This window comes from Salvelinus fontinalis, chromosome 4 (assembly GCF_029448725.1).
Source record: "Salvelinus fontinalis isolate EN_2023a chromosome 4, ASM2944872v1, whole genome shotgun sequence".
Lineage (NCBI taxonomy): Eukaryota > Metazoa > Chordata > Actinopteri > Salmoniformes > Salmonidae > Salvelinus > Salvelinus fontinalis.
In genome coordinates this window covers 68,288,099-68,305,211 of record NC_074668.1, presented here as the reverse complement: position 1 = coordinate 68,305,211, position 17,113 = coordinate 68,288,099, and the positions used below count along the sequence as shown (strand labels likewise).

Here is a 17,113-nt window from a genome sequence, read left to right as displayed (position 1 = left end):
ACCACTGAGTGCTGAAGCGAGTAGCGTGTAAAAGTTGTCTGTCCTCGGATGGAACACTCACTACTGAGTTTCAAACTGCCTCTGGAAGCAAAACGTTATTTTGTTGGCATTTACGTATGTCCCCATCACCAGTAAAACATAATCAAAACGTATTTCTTTCACTTACTTGCTGTGTTGTTTCGTTGTTCATTTGTTCAGTCTCAATGTATTAAAAATAAAAAACATACCTTATTTACATAAGTATTCAGACCCTTTTTCTATGAGACTCAAAATTGAGCTCAGGTGCATCCTGTTTCCATTGATCATCCTTGAGATGTTTCTTGGACATTGACCAAGTTATTATTATTTTAGCTGTCTACCACAGCATATTGGAGTTGAAATTAAATAATGAGCTGAAAGTGTAGACGTTCATTTGAGGGTATTTACATCCAAATTGGAATTACAGCACATTTTATATGTTCCTCCCCCCCTTTTAAGGGACTAAAGTAATTGGACAATTGGCTGCTCAGCTGTTCCATGGCCAGGTGTGTGTTATTCCCTCATTAGTTAATTTACAAATAAGCAGATAAAAGGTCTAGAGTTGATTTCAAGTGTGACGTTTGCATTTGGAATCTGTTGCTGTTAACCCTCAATATGAAGTCCAAAGAGCTGTCACTGCCAGGGAAGCAAGACATCATTAGGCTGAAAATCTAAACAAAAACATCAGAGCGATAGCAAAAACATTATGTGTAACCAAATCAACTATTTGGTACATTCTTAAAAAGAAAGAACCCACTGGTGAGCTCAGGAACACTAAAAGGCCTGGAAGACCACTGAAAACAACTGTGGTGGATGACAATAATTATTTCCCTAGTGAAGAAAAAACACTTCAACAGTTGGCCAAATCAAGAACACCCTCTAGGAGGTAGGCGTATCTGTGTCAAAGTCAACAATCAAGAGAAGACTTCACCATAGTAAATACAGAGATGTAAACCATTGGTTTGCCTAAAAAAGCCTCAAAAAGATGTAAACCATCTGATTTGCCAAAAAAGCCTCAAAACCTGGAAGACCAGATTAGTTTGCTAAAAAGCCTGTACAGTTCTGGAACAACATCCTATGTGAAGATGAGACAAAGATAACTTGTACCAGAATGATGAGAAGGGAAGAAACTGCTCATGATTCGAAGCATACCACCTGATCTGTGAAGCATGGTGGAGGTAATGTTATGGTGTGGGCATGTATGGCTGCCAATGGAACTGGTTCCCTTGTATTTATTGATGATGTGACTGCTGAAAAAAGCAGCAGGATTAATTCTGAAGTGTTTAGGGCTATATTATCTGCTCAGATTCAGCCAAATGTTTCAAAACTCATTGGACGGTGCTTCACAGTGCAGATGGACAATGACCCAAAGCATACTGTGGAAGCAACCCAATTATTTTTTTAAGGTAAAGAAGTGGAATGTTCTGCATTGGCAAAGTCAATCACCTGACATGAATCTAATTGAGCATGCATTTCACTTGCTGAAGGCAAAACTGAAGGCAAATAGCCCCAAGAACAAGCAGGAACTGTGTCACTGTCCAAATACTTATGGACCTGACTGAATAAGGTCCCACAGTTGACAGTGCATGTCAGAGCAAAAACCAAGCCATGAGGTCAAAGGAATTGTCCGTAGAGCTCTGAGACAGGATTGTGTCGAGGCACAGATTTGTAAGTATACCAAAATATTTCTGCAGCATTGAAGGCCCCCAAAAACACAGTGGACTCCATCATTCATAAATGGAAGAAGTTTGGAACCACTGAGACTCTTCCTAGAGCTGGCTGCCCAGCCAAACTGAGCAATCGGGAGATAAGGGCCTTGGTCAACTCCATTGTGTCCTCCTCCCAGAGCGCTAAGAACCTTGGCGTGATCCTGGACAACACCCGGTCGTTCTCCACCAACATCAAGGCGGTGGCCCGTTCCTGTAGGTTCATGCTCTACAACATCCGCAGAGTACGACCCTGCCTCACACAGGAAGCGGCGCAGGTCCTAATCCAGGCACTTGTCATCTCCCGTCTGGATTACTGCAACTCGCTGTTGGCTGGGCTCCCTGCCTGTGCCATTAAACCCCTACAACTCATCCAGAACGCCGCAGCCCGTCTGGTGTTCAACCTTCCCAAGTTCTCTCACGTCACCCCGCTCCTCCGCTCTCTCCACTGGCTTCCAGTTGAAGCTCGCATCCGCTACAAGACCATGGTGCTTGCCTACGGAGCTGTGAGGGGAACGGCACCTCAGTACCTTCAGGCTCTGATCAGGCCCTACACCCAAACAAGGGCACTGCGTTCATCCACCTCTGGCCTGCTCGCCTCCCTACCACTGAGGAAGTACAGTTCCCGCTCAGCCCAGTCAAAACTGTTCGCTGCTCTGGCACCCCAATGGTGGAACAAACTCCCTCACGACGCCAGGACAGCGGAGTCAATCACCACCTTCCGGAGACACCTGAAACCCCACCTCTTCAAGGAATACCTAGGATAAAGCAATCCTTCTGCCCCCCCCCCCCCCCCCCCCCCCTTAAAAGATCTAGATGCACTATTGTAAAGTGGCTGTTCCACTGGATGTCATAAGGTGAATGCACCAATTTGTAAGTCGCTCTGGATAAGAGCGTCTGCTAAATGACTTAAATGTAAATGTAAATGTAAATGGTCAGACGCCTAACAAGTCCTTAACTGGCAGTTTCATTAAATAGTTCCCGCAGAACACCAGTCTCAATGTCAACAGTGAAGAGGCGACTCCGGGATGCTGGCCTTCTAGGCAGATTTCCTCTGTCCAGTGTCTATTCTTTTGCCCATCTTAATCTTTTCTTTTTATTAGCCAGTCTGAGATATGGCTTTTTCTTTGCAACTCTGCTTAGAAGGCCAGCATCCTGGGGTCGCCTCTTCACTGTTGACATTGAGACTGGTGTTTTGCGGGTACTATTTAATGAAGCTGCCAGTTGAGGACTTGTGAGGTGTCTGTTTCTCAAACTAGACACTCTAATGTACTTGTCATCTTGCTCAGTTGTGCACTGGGGCCTCTCACTCCTCTTTCTATTCAGGTTAGAGACAGTTTGTGCTGTTCTGTGAATGGAGTAGTACACAGCGTTGTATGAGATCTTCAGTTTCTTAGCAATTTCTCGCATGGAATAGCTTTCATTTCTCAGACCAAGAATAGACGGACGAGTTTCAAGAGTAAGTTCTTTGTTTCTGTACATTTTGAGCCTGTAATCAAACCCACAAATGCTGATGCTCCAGATACTCAACTAGTCCAAAGATGGCCAGTTTAATTGCTTCTTTAATCAGAACAACGGTTTTCAGCTGTGCTAACATAATTGCAAAAGGGTTTTCTAATGATCAATTAGCCTTTTAAAATGATAAACTTGGATTAGCTAACAACATGCCATTGAAACACAGGAGTGATGTTTGCTGATAATGAACCTCTGTATGCCTATGTAGATATTCCCATTAAAAATCAGCCATTTCCAACTACAATAGTCATTTACAACATTAACAATGTCTACACTGTATTTCTGATCAATTTGATGTTTTTTTAATGGACAAGAAAATGGCTTTTCTTTCAAAAACAAGAATTTCTAAGTGACCCCAAACTTTTGAACGGTAGTGTGTACCTGTTACTTTTTTAATATATATGTTATCTATTTAGCCTCTCTTGATTGTTCATTGCAAAGGGGAAACTATAACGAAACATTGTAATTCTATGAGTTATTTATGTAGCTTTTTTGAATAGTATTGATACTGTGTGCCACTGGGTTTTTTATTTTATTTTTATGATTGTGCTTTTGTCAACCAAGACAAACACATTTCACTTAATTCAAACAAACTTGTCATTTTTTTTCTGGTGATCATTATTGAACCTGTTGATAGCATGGGGAGTGCATATCGCCTATGTGTTTTTAGCTACCATGTGAACAACTGTTAAATATTACCTTTAAAAAAATGAATCTATATAACATTTATTTTTGCTTTTGTTGGGGCATTTGTATATTCTTGTAGTTATGACATTTTTGGCTGATACGATATTCGATATTTTCCTTGCCAAAAAACTATACCCATAACCGAAATGTTAAATTTTAGCTGCCTTTTAGGCATTCTAGTACAGTTAAATAGTTGAAACACACACACTGACCAAAACGTTATTTTGTTGGCATTTACGTATGTCCCCATCACCAGTAAAACATAATCAAAACGTATTTCTTTCACTTACTTGCTGTGTTGTTTCATTGTTAATTTGTTCAGTCTCAACCAGGATTTCATCATAAATGTCAAGCAGTGAAGTTTCAGCTCTGTCTGTCCGTGGCTTCTCTTCCACGGTGCGCACTGTCACTGTATCCATTTCCATCTTGTCCAGCTGTGTCTGTAACATTTCACGTAAACCCTGTTTCTTGTCTGCATCGAAGTAGCGGTCTTTGTACCTAGCATCGAGCATGGCGGCGACACAGTAGCGACTCAGAGAAAGTGCCACCAAATTGCTTGTTCACAGCCTCTAGTAGAGTACTTTAACCCGACGGTCTGTGTTGGCATTTTTGTTGATCAGGCGTTTCAATGCCATGACAGGGTATCACGTCTGCTGCCGATGCAGTTGACCTTATTTCTTGAGTCAGTTGTTCGAATGGAGCTAGGAGTGTTCATGTTCTCAAATGCCATTGAAATGGCAGCAGTGGTATGAGAACCAGCACATTCTTGAGCATGCAATACGGCTTTCCTCAGTAGGAAATCCTCGTTGACCCACTGTGCTGTCAGACTCATAATGCGCATGGGGCTGACATCATTGCTGGTCCAAATGTCAGTCGTTAAGCTAATAGCAGTGACGCCCATAGCAAGTAGCTCATGGATGTGAGTTTCAACAATAATGTGTAACTCTGGTTGAGCAACATCTGAAAAATAGCACCTACTTGGTAGTGTGTACCAGTGCTCGAACAGTCGGCAAAAGCCAACATCATCCACGACAGAGAATAGTTGATTGTCAAGGGCAATGAATCCATTATCTTGACGTTAAAGGATTTCGCCTATGAGTTGCCTCGCTGAACTTTTCTTACTCTTCCAAATGACTGCAAATGACTGCTTTTAGCTAATATTGTCCGATTCCGATATGCTTACCGATATATTGTGCATCCCTAGTAGTTATACTTATGTAAACCTGCTGGTATCTATATTAATAAAGATAGATGATACGTTTTCCTTTGTCTAATTTATGTACCCACTCTGATGTTTGGTTTTGGTTCAATTTTTGCATTGATCAACTTTTGTTGTTCAGGAGACACAGACATGAATTTCCCATAGCGTGAAAGATTTGAAATGTCAAAATCACAAGCAGATCAATCTAATTACGTTTGAAGAGTAACATAACTAATCATCAATTAAATGCATTGTGGTCATACCCTAGTTGTCCATCCAAAACATGTTCTAAAATTATGAAGGGAGGAGAGCGAGGGAAGAAAGGATGCTCAGAAACCAGATGAATATGATCACATATTGACATGTATTTTAATATTCGCATTAGACATTTATAATTAGTAAAGGATCTGTGTTCTTCAACGAATATATAAATGAACTCCACCCATGGAGTTACTTGAAACAACAAAATAAACTCATATGATCCCCTGGTGGTCTGAGTGCGGAACCCTACTTTTACGCAGCGTCTTGCGTCAGACTGATGCCCTCGCGCGTTGAGACGTCATTGCGTACAGTTGTGTGTCGGCCTTGATCTCGCTTGCAGCAAGAGGAAGATGGCTGACGCAAATGAACTCAGCAAAAAGTAAGCCAATGTCGATTCACTCTTATATTGGAAATAATCTAAGAGGATGTGTGCAACACGTTGATGGTGTGTGTTTCACTACCGTGTTATTATTCGATAAAATTTGTAGGATATTGTTGAACACAGTTGCATCAGATCGGATAAAGATCGGATAAACAAGTGTTCCATTGAGAATGTGCACACACATTCCAATGGTCTTTACTGTTTAAACGACGTATCGCACATGCATGCTCTTCATCCTATTCTGTGAATGGTGATGACTACAAAATCCATATTGCACCGTATAAATTACCCAGGTAATTTGCTGACCTGAAGTTCCTTATTTTCATCTAGGTTTATTGACAAAACCACGTTTTAGCTGAATAAGTGTTTGCCTTTTTGGCTTTACCATAATGAGGTGCTTGCCAACTTCACCAACCTTTCAGGTCATACAGATATGCTATATATTTGGGGAAACATTGAAGTAGTCAGCTTTATGCATCCCAGCTAAATATCCTATTTCACTTCCGTAATGTGATGGCTTGAAAGATATAGTGAATTTAGCTAGCTAAGTTACTTCTGTGCTAAGTGGTCTGATCAGCTCTGAATGAAAGTGAAAATGTTCTGCCTACTCAGTGGACAAAGTACCCCAGTATCATACTTCAGTAAAAGTAAAGTTACTTTAATAGAAAATGACTCAAGTGAAGGTCAGAGTAAAATATTACCTGAGTAAAAGCATGAAATATACTTAAAATTACCTGAGTAAATATTGAAATATACTTAATTATCAAAAGTAAAAGAAAATGCTTGATTTTTTTGGACACAAACGTGACTAGGCAGGACAAACCCATTTTCACGATGTCAGGTATATCATCAAAATTCATCAAACTCATTCAGCAGTTTTTACCTGATTTTAATTAGAATTCTATTGGAAATTAATGTTAAATTCCATTGTTATTCCTAAAACATGAATTGAAAATAGTAATCAGCTACAAAATGGTGTATCGTACACTGCAGTTGAGGAACAATGGAAGTAATTCTGCTTTGAAAGTTAATAGACTTGTATCACCACTTTTGAGAAAATGGACATGGAATGTTTTGGTACACCTACTGGAGAGCTCTTTGTCAACACCCATTCAGCAAAGCTCACACCATTCTTAAGCCTGTCCCCACCCATCTCTTTAAGGATTCACATGTGAGGCCATGTGCTAAACAAAGTAAGACTAGTGTAGTAAACAACCAAAGATTTCAAGACTAAACATGGTGAAAGTAGCAGTAAAAATACACTTTACTAAGGCATATATCCTAATCTGACATTGGTGCAGGTCATATTGTTCTTCACATTACCGTTTTTGGTAAACACACACTACATATCAATATCTATTTGGCACAGGATACAGAAGATGTAAACGGCACAGTGAAATTGTTATTTGCATAGTAGCAATATTAAGTGTCCACGTAAAAATATTTAATAATTATTAGATGATGCTTACCCAGACACACTTGTTTTAAATTGATGGGTCATGTGGAAAAAAATGCTATAACCACCCCCCAGCCACATCTACCTAAGTGGATGTGTCACTATTGTCTAGACATGTACACATGTTCATGAAATACAATAGATGGTTGTAATCATCCCCATACACATCTGGCTAACTTAATGGGTTGTGTAATCATCTGGCGAAGCGGAGTCTCTTGTTTAGGTAGCTAGCTAGCTAAACAGTGAACCATAATCCCAACCCATACAGTACAAACGGATTGACGTACTGAGTAGCTCATGTTATAAACAGAAGAATGCTACATTGCAGACCAATCCAAACTCATCTCTCGGCATGTCCATCCCATCCATTATTTCAGCCAATCATGACCAGCGGGAAGGTTCCTGTCTTTTTATGTAGCTAAACCAACTAGGATCGTAATTTAACAATTTGATTCATATTTACAGATGGCATACAGTTTGTTATTAAGGCACATGAAAGTTCACATTCTATTTTTATCCCCAAAAATGTTTTACATTGAATTCTCCTGTGTATTAGTGACGTGCGACATTCGCCTAGCTTCCTGAAACGGGTCATGTTTTGATTTGGAGGTCGCCAAAGCAAAGGGAAATGCAACACTTATTTGTCAATCACTCATATCGATATCACATTGTAATCAATACAATAAAGTGGGGGGGGGGGGGGTCAGGTTGCAAATCCTGTTCAAAGGAACCCTACTGAAAAAGTGCATGGAATCTGGGAATAATGTGCATATCACTGGTTAGAGGATAACTTGTAAAAAATAGCCAGCTACATTTTGGATTGTTGCATTTTGTTTAAAGTGGGTTGCCAATTTGGAAAGGTTAACGCAACACTATTTTGTTAATCACTCATATTGATATCACATTAACATCAATAGAATGGGGGGAAATAATTGGGTTGTATGCGCTGTTTAAAGTTGAACTGACAGCGCTTTAACTACTCAGCAGATAGGAAGAAATGTAACTAATCCTGGGGATTGCAATACAATAAACCTAGCAAGGGCAATGATCACAGGTCATTCATAACGTGGCTAATAAGCTAGCATTTCTATTTATGTAGCTATTTATCTAGCAAGTTAAAGCATGGCGCCTAACGTTAGCTAGCTAGCTAAGGAGGATGTCATTGGATAAGTGAGTGAGTGACTGACCTTTTTCCCCTCTTATTTTTTTCAGTGGCTACAGCTAGAGATACAGGTGTCATTTGGTTAACTAGCAATAAATATGAATTGCTTTGCTATCTAGTTAACTATTCTGAATTTGAACGACTATTATCCAGTTAGCATATCTCTGGATACCTACTTCAATTTCCGAGCACTCTCGTCTGAATGTGCCAGAGCGCAGAATAACTGATGAATTGTTGCCACTAGCACAGTTAGTCACGAACGCTCTAGATAACATGTAAACAGCCTAACCAGCTCTGCTAGGGCAGGTAAAATGGTTAGAGTGAGGTGGCCAGATAGCTTGTGGCTTGACTGCAATTGTGAGGAACGCTCGGATCAACCCCACTCCCCATAGCCACAGCGTCCAGTGTAGTGTCTGACAATGCGCTGAATTTACGAACGGCCCAGAGCGCACTGACACGCTGAAGGTAATTTACCAACGCACCATTAGTTGTCAATCAAATGTATTTGGCATTGATCAAATGTGCGTGCAGCAAAGTTCCCATTCAGTTGTCAAAACGTGGGTTGGGGACAAGCACGCATTGCCAGGCAAGCTTCAGAAGGACGAGCAGGCTACCATTCCCCATCGTTTATCAGTGCAATTTTTGATGGCTAACTAGCTGAAAAAGTTTAATAGAGTTTATCTAATGTTCCCTCGTTAGAGTTTAGCTCATCTCGCTCTGGCTAGCATTAGTTGTTGATCTTGGTGTTGATGTGCACAACTAGGGGGGAGGGAGCCTACCTTTTTCATGGTTGTTTGATCAATCAGACTCCAATGGTATTTAAATATTTGTAGAAATCCATTCAGGTGTATTTTGTGGCTTTTGGCGAATGCTTTCTAATTATCTAAAATCGTGCCGTTGCTACTGCTGGTAAACACAGTCCAGTTCAAAGTGAATGATAGGAGGCCTGTATGGCATAAAGGCCTACTGTAGCTCTGATTGGCTATTCTGCACCGGTTTGCGTAGACTCCGGTCCTGGGTGAGACAAATGTTTTTTTTGTTGTAATTTATTTACTGCAATATCTATTCATTTTCAAAACGCATGGCCACTTTCCCACTCTATATTGCAATAGTTCTCAAACGTCATTCCCAAACATTCAATGAATTTATTAAGACGTGGAAATGACCATATCTAAGTGCTCACATTGTCAGAAAATGTAAAAATAAATACAAATAAAAGTCATGTTGCTAAAACACTTGTCAGTTCCACTTTAAACTAACCATATTCAAATGACACGTGGAATCTGAGCATTTTTACATCACGGATTAGAAGAGAATTGAGTCATTCTAGGAGGCTGCCGAAATGGAAAAGAAGCAAAATCAGTTGCTAAATAACAATCAGTTATTATAAACGCAACATGTAAAGTGTTGGTCCCATGTTTCAAATTCACAGAAATAAGTCAGCTGTGCTCTGTGTGTGTGTGTCTCTCCAGGTCTGGTCATTGACTGGGGTAGCACAGTAGGTCATCCTGCCTCACCATGCTGACTCTGGTGGTCAGAACTTCCAGGCACCAGGTGTGTCAAGCCTTTGGGGTCAGGTCACAGGGGGTAAAGTTCGCTCTCCCCAGCGCAGCGTCAGTCCCAGCTCTAATTCAGGGGAATCGCTATCGAGGTGACAAAAGGTTGGTGGCTTTTCCATTCAGTGAGAAAAACAACCAACCTTTTGTCATGAATGATTCCCTTTTTAGGCATTACTTGTATGGCTTTATAAAGTAGTCCCCTCAATCCCGATGCTGAGTCCACTAGATACCCTGATGTTACCCTCTCTGTCTGTGTTGTTGTTGTCAGTGAGCTGAAGAGGCGAATGAAAGCTGAGAAGAAGGCATCTGAGAAGGAAGCAAAAGTCAAAGAGCAGGTTGAGCAGAAGGAGACCAATGACCAGGCAGATCAGAATGCAGATGAGGAGACCCTGGACCCTAACGTGAGCTATATGGATGTTTATGATCGTCCTTCCCTCCCTCTTGTGATTTGCTTGAGAACATTCGACTGCTAATCTTAGTAGAAGATAAAAAATGTATATACACTACCGGTCAAAAGTTTTAGGACACCTACTCAGTCAAGGGTTTTTCCTTATTTTTACTATTTTCAACATTGTAGAATAATAGTGAAGACATCAAAACTATGAAATAACACATGGAATCATATAGTAACCACAAATCTAAATATATTTGAAATTCTTCAAATAGCCACCCTTTGCCTTGATGACAGCTTTGCACACTCTTGGCATTCTCTCAACCAGCTTCATGAGGTAGTCACCTGGAATGCATTTCAATTAACAGGTGTGCCTTGTTAATTTGTGGAATTTCTTTCCTTCTTAATGCGTTTGATCCAATCAGTTGTGTTATGACAAGGTAGGGGGGGTATACAGAAGATAGCCTTATTTGATAAAATACCAAGTCCATATAATGGCAAGAACAGCTCAAATAAGCAAAGAGTCCATCATTACTTTAAGACATGAAGGTCAGTCAATACGGAACATTTCAAGAACTTTGAACGTTTCTCCAAGTGCAGTTGCAAAAACCATCAAGCGCTATGATGAAACTGGCTCTCATGAGGACCGCCACAGGAAGGGAAGACCCAGAGTTACCTCTGCGCCAGGTAACTTTGAAGGTAACTCTGAAGCATTTATTTGGGCTGCAATCTGCTGCAGAGGAAGTTCATTAGAGTTACCAGCCTTAGAAATTGCTTCCCAAATAAATGCTTCAGAGTTCAAGTAACAGACACATCTCAACATCAACTGTTCAGAGGAGACTGTGAATCAGGCCTTCATGGTCGAATTGCTGCAAAGAAACCACTACTAAAGGACACCAATAGGAAGAAGGTACTTGCTTGGGCCAAGAAACACGAGCAATAGACATTAGATCGGTGGAATTTTATCCTTTTGTCTGGAGTCCAAATTTGAGATTTTCCAACCACCATGTCTTTGTGAGACGCAGAGTAGGTGAACGGATGAGCTCCGTGTGTGTATTTCCCACCATAAAGCATGGAGGAGGTGGTGTTATGGTGTAGGGGTGCATTGCTGGTGACGCTGTCTGTGATTTATTTAGAATTCAAGGCACACTTAACTAGCATGGCTAACACCGCATTCTGCAGCGATACGCCTTCCCATCAGGTTTGGGCTTAGTTGGACAACCCTTTTTTTTTCAACAGGACAATGACCCAACACACCTCCACGGCTGTGTACGGGCTATTTTACCAAGAAGGAGAGTGATGGAGTGCTGCATCAGATGACCTGGCCTTCACAGTCCCCTGACCTCAACCCAATTGAGATGGTTTGGGATGAGTTGGACTGCAGAGTGAAGGAAAAGTAGCCAACAAGTGCTCAGCATATATGGGAACTCCTTCAAGACAGTTGGAAAAGCATTCCAGGTGAAGCTGGTTGAGAGAATGCCAGGAGTGTGCCAAGCTATCATCAAGGCAAATGGTGGCTATTTGAAGAATATCAAATGTAAAACATATATTTTGATTTGTGTAACAACATTTTTTTTTTGCTTACTACATGATTCCATATGTGTTATTTCATAGTTGATGTCTTCACTATTATTCTACAGTGTAGAAAATAGTAAAAATACATTTTTAAAAACACCTTGAATGAGTAGGTGTGTACAAACTTTTGACGGGTACTGTACATGCAAACTTGACATTTTGTAACATGACTCACTCTAAGATTACGGTGTTCGAAAACTTTTGACCGGTAGTGTATTTCTCAAAAATAGGGCTGCAGTAATTGAGCTCTTGTACATTTGCAGTAACCTCACTTGATATTGTTTATCCCAATAGCAATACTTTAAGATCCGCACTCAGGCCATCCAGGCTCTGAAGGGCACAGCAGAGGACCCATACCCTCACAAGTACAATGTAGATCTGTCGCTCACAGAGTTCATTGAGAAATACAACCGCCTACAGCCTGGAGACCAGCTAACAGACATTGTTCTCAATGTATCAGGTACTGACAACTGTTTTCAACTATTGTGTTTTGGAATAATGTAATTTGATGGTCAATCTGTATTTTTGACATATGTGAAACTCTGTTGTTGGCAGGTCGTGTCCATGCCAAGAGAGAGTCTGGGGCCAAGTTAATCTTCTATGACTTGCGAGGGGAAGGCGTCAAGCTGCAAGTTATGGCAACCAACAGGTACAGAACATGGTCCTTTCCAGAACTCCACTACTCATGTGAGCTCATAACTCCCACATGTATCTTTTCCAACCCCGTCTGTCCATCTTCCCTGTCAGGAGCTACAAGTCTGAAGAGGAGTTTGTGCGCATCAACAACAAGCTGCGGCGTGGTGACATCATTGGTGTTCGTGGTAATCCAGGGAAGACCAAAAAGGGCGAACTGAGCATCATTCCCATAGAGATGACCCTGCTTTCACCTTGCCTGCACATGCTGCCCCACCTGCACTTTGGTCTCAAGGACAAGGTGAGCACCTTCCCAATCCTGTAGTGGACATACAGAAAACGTCAGGCCTTCATATGAATGAGAGATGATACAGGACACCTTTAATTCATGTAACCTGCAGAAGAAATTACAGTTTTTAGGGATCTTCACACTTTCTCTAACCAATTGCCTCCAGGAAACACGATTCCGCCAGCGATACCTGGATCTGATTCTCAATGACTATGTGAGGCAGAAGTTTGTAACACGTGCCAAGATCATCACTTACCTCCGCAGCTTCCTGGACGGGCTGGGATTCCTGGAGGTGAGGGAAATGGCCACTAGGGGGCACTTGTGTCAGGGAAATTACATTGGAGTGTGGAGGAGTTCAGGTTAAGAGTTCAAGAGGGTAAAGCTGTCTTCTCTTTGATGTGGAAAGTAATTTTAAAGGCTTCTTTTTCACAAACAGGGTTTTGGTGATAGATGGAGATATGTAACTGAGACTTTAAAACCACAACACATGTTTCTTACAGATTGAGACGCCCATGATGAACCTGATTCCTGGTGGGGCCGTGGCCAAACCCTTTGTGACCTACCATAATGACCTAGACATGAACCTTTACATGAGGATCGCTCCTGAGCTCTACCACAAGGTAACATGTCCCCTGAGGAAGGACCAATAACACATGGAAAAACACTTTCAACTCCATGCTCATATTTCTGTGTCTTTTTCCCCCAGATGCTTGTGGTTGGGGGGATTGACAGAGTGTATGAGATTGGACGGCAGTTCAGAAACGAGGGCATTGACCTCACCCACAATCCAGAGTTCACCACCTGCGAATTCTATATGGCCTATGCAGATTACTATGACTTGATGGATATCACAGAGAAGCTTCTCTCGGGTGAATGAAGGGGATGTTTCTACTTCATCATTCTGAAATGTGAATATATATATATATAGTGTTACTCACAGTGACATGTAGGTGTGTAGCTGGTAGGTTCCCTTACTAACTGGTCTGCTCGCTCTCTTTCCATCAGGGATGGTCAAGCACATCACTGGAGAGTACAAAGTGAAGTATCATCCAGAAGGTCCAGAGGGCCCGACCTATGAGATCGACTTCACTCCTCCCTTCAGGAGGGTCAGCATGACACACGACCTGGAGAAGGAGATGGGCGTCAAGTTCCCAGCTGCTGACACCTACGACAGTGACGGTAAGAGAATGAATGGCGGTCAATACAGTGCCACAGCTATACCTCTATATAATTATAGAATTTCCTAGGTTGTCTTACTGACCTGTCCCTTTCCACCAATCCCAGAGACCCGTAGATTCTTTGATGAACTGTGTGCCAAAAAAGGAGTGGAGTGCCCTCCTCCTAGAACCACTGCCCGCCTCCTTGACAAGGTGCCTTTTCTAATCTACATCAGGAAACCCTCCTCCTATACCCCTTCCGTGTTGTTGACATCACGACTAAACTGATGTTTATCCCTGCAGTTGGTGGGAGAATTCCTGGAAGTCACATGTATCAGCCCCACGTTCATCTGTGACCACCCACAGATCATGAGCCCCCTGGCCAAATGGTGAGCTCTACCTATCCATATTACTCATTTAAAAACAAGCAACAATGCTCTTATTCACATTCCAATGGACTGCAGGTTACCATTTGAAACTGAGTCATAGGTATTGCAGTGCCCCCTGCTTGTCAATGCTGATGTCTCTAGCTATGCTCTCCTTGATCTCTCCCCAAACAGGCACCGGTCAGAGAAAGGCCTGACGGAGCGTTTTGAGCTGTTTGTATTGAAGAAGGAGATCTGTAATGCCTACACTGAGTTGAACGACCCTATCAGACAGAGGGAGCTCTTTGAGCAACAGGCTAAGGTCAGTGTGCCTGGGCGAGTCAGCTGAGTAATGCTAGAAACTACAGTTGAAGTCGGAAGTTTACATACACTTAGGTTGGAGTCATTAAAACTCGTTTTTCAACCACTCCACAAATTTCTTGTTAACAAACTATAGTTTTGGCAAGTCGGTTAGGACATCTACTTTTTGCATGACACAAGTAATTTTTCCAACAATTGTTTAGACAGATTATTTCACTTATAATTCACTGTATCACAATTCCAGTGGGTCAGAAGTTTACATACACTAAATTGGCTGTGCCTTCAAACAGCTTGGAAAATTCCAGAAAATTATGTCGTGGCTTTAGAAGCTTCTGATAGGCTAATTGACATAATTTGAGTCAATTGGAGGTGTACCTGTGGATGTATTTCAAGGCCTACCTTCAAACTCAGTGCCTCTTTGCTTGACATCATGGGGAAATCAAAAGAAATCAGCCAAGACCTCAGGAAAACAATTGTAGACCTCCACAAGTCTGGTTCATCCTTGGGAGCAATTTCCAAATGCCTGAAGGTACTGTTAGGTTCTTATTTTTCAGAGTAAATAACTCACGGACACTAGAGAAGCTTAACCAAGTTTAATTCTTCCCAAAGGGTCGACACAGCTGAATTCAGACAGCAAAACATTTCTCACCATCACAGTTATATACATCCCACTTTAGGACACTCCTCCTTCTCTCTCCAATCCTTACATCGTATGGTTCAACAGGAAGAAGGTAACCAGATACTAAACCCTGATTACTCCCTTAAGGGGAACTGACCTCACCTCTTGACCTCAACCTCTCCTTCCCCTAGTCCACAGATGTCCATCTGTCTCCCCTATCTCAACCGTCGCTCTACTTCCTTCCACCCAACACATTCCACAGCTATCCGTCTTCCCACAGAGAACCATTAACTTCTGACACACAACCCAGTCTCTTTCACTCTTCCTATTCAAGGCTTCTTCTCAATCATTTATTTAATATCTCGATGTTCAATGTTTAGCCGATTACAACAGTACCACGTTCATCTGTACAAACAATAGTACGCAAGTATAAACACCATGGGACCACGCAGCCGTCATACTGCTCAGGAAGGTGTCGCGTTCTGTCTCCTAGAGATGAACGTACTTTGGTGCAAAAAGTGCAAATCAATCCCAGAACAACAGCAAAGGACCTTGTGAAGATGCTGGAGGAAACAGGTACTAAAGTATCTACAGTCAAAAGTTTTGAGAATGACACAAAAATGTATTTCCACAAAGTTTGCTGCTTCAGTTTCTTTAGATATTTTTGTCAGATGTTAATATGGAATACTGAAGTATAATTACAAGCATTTCATAAGTGTCAAAGGCTTTTATTGACAATTACATGAAGTTAATGCAAGAGTCAATATTTGCTGTGTTGACCCTTCTTTTTCAAGACCTCTGCAATCCGCCCTGTCATGCTGTCAATTAACTTCTGGGCCACATCCTGACTGATGGCAGCCCATTCTTGCATAATCAATGCTTGGAGTTTGTAAGAATTTGTGTGAGTTTGTTTGTCTACCCGCCTCTTGAGGTTTGACCACAAGTTCTCAATGGGATTAAGGTCTGGGGAGTTTCCTGGCCATGGACCCAAAATATCGATGTTTTGTTCCCCGAGCCACTTAGTTATCACTTTTGCCTTATGGCAAGGTGCTCCATCCTGCTGGAAAAGGCATTGTTCGTCACCAAACTGTTCCTGGATGGTTGGGAGAGTTGCTCTCGGAGGATGTGTTGGTACCATTCTTTATTCATGGCTGTGTTCTTAGGCAAAATTGTGAGTGAGACCACTCCCTTGGCTGAGAATCAACCCCACACATGAATGGACTCAGGATGCTTTACTGTTGGCATGACACAGGACTGATGGTAGCGCTCACCTTGTCTTCTCCGGACAAGCTTTTTTCCGGAAGCCCCAAACAATCGGAAAGGGGATTCATCAGAGAAAATTACTTTACCCCAGTCCTCAGCAGTCCAATCCCTGTACCTTTTGCAGAATATCAGTCTGTCCCTGATGTTTTTTCTGGAGAGAAGTGGCTTCTTTGCTGCCCTTCTTGACACCAGGCCATCCTCAAAGTCTTCGCCTCACTGTGCGTGCAGATGCACTCACCTGCCTGTTGCCATTCCTGGGCAAGCTGTGTACTGGTGGTGCCCCTATCCCGCAGCTGAATCAACTTTAGGAGACGGTCCTGGCGCTTGCTGGACTTTCTTGGGCACCCTGAAGTCTTCTTCACAACAATTGAACCGCTCTCCTTGAAGTTCTTGATGATCTGATAAATGGTTGATTTAGGTGCAATCTTACTGGCAGCAATATCCTTGCCTGTGAAGCCCTTTTTGTGCAAAGCAATGATGACGGAACATGTTTCCTTGCAGGTAACCATGGTTGACAGAGGAAGAACAATGATTGCAAGCACCACCCTCCTTT

General features: G+C 41.9%; 1 protein-coding gene across 5 annotated transcripts in view; it reads left to right on the top strand.

Moving 5' to 3' along the window:
• LOC129854277 (lysine--tRNA ligase-like) overlaps window positions 1-17,113 on the top strand; it is a 28,133-nt gene that overhangs the window by 7,979 nt on the left and 3,041 nt on the right. For 2 of the 5 annotated variants that reach the window (XM_055921146.1, XM_055921144.1), the window contains exons 2-12: window positions 10,216-10,348; window positions 12,208-12,373; window positions 12,469-12,562; window positions 12,661-12,847; window positions 13,002-13,127; window positions 13,336-13,455; window positions 13,542-13,704; window positions 13,841-14,014; window positions 14,120-14,205; window positions 14,296-14,381; window positions 14,553-14,679. In XM_055921146.1, the coding sequence (XP_055777121.1) occupies window positions 10,216-10,348; window positions 12,208-12,373; window positions 12,469-12,562; window positions 12,661-12,847; window positions 13,002-13,127; window positions 13,336-13,455; window positions 13,542-13,704; window positions 13,841-14,014; window positions 14,120-14,205; window positions 14,296-14,381; window positions 14,553-14,679 (1,462 nt within the window). Of the gene's footprint in view, window positions 1-5,658; window positions 5,768-9,860; window positions 10,050-10,215; window positions 10,349-12,207; window positions 12,374-12,468; window positions 12,563-12,660; window positions 12,848-13,001; window positions 13,128-13,335; window positions 13,456-13,541; window positions 13,705-13,840; window positions 14,015-14,119; window positions 14,206-14,295; window positions 14,382-14,552; window positions 14,680-17,113 lie in introns of those variants that run through there. The other 3 variants (XM_055921142.1, XM_055921143.1, XM_055921145.1) reach the window with 3 other exon arrangements.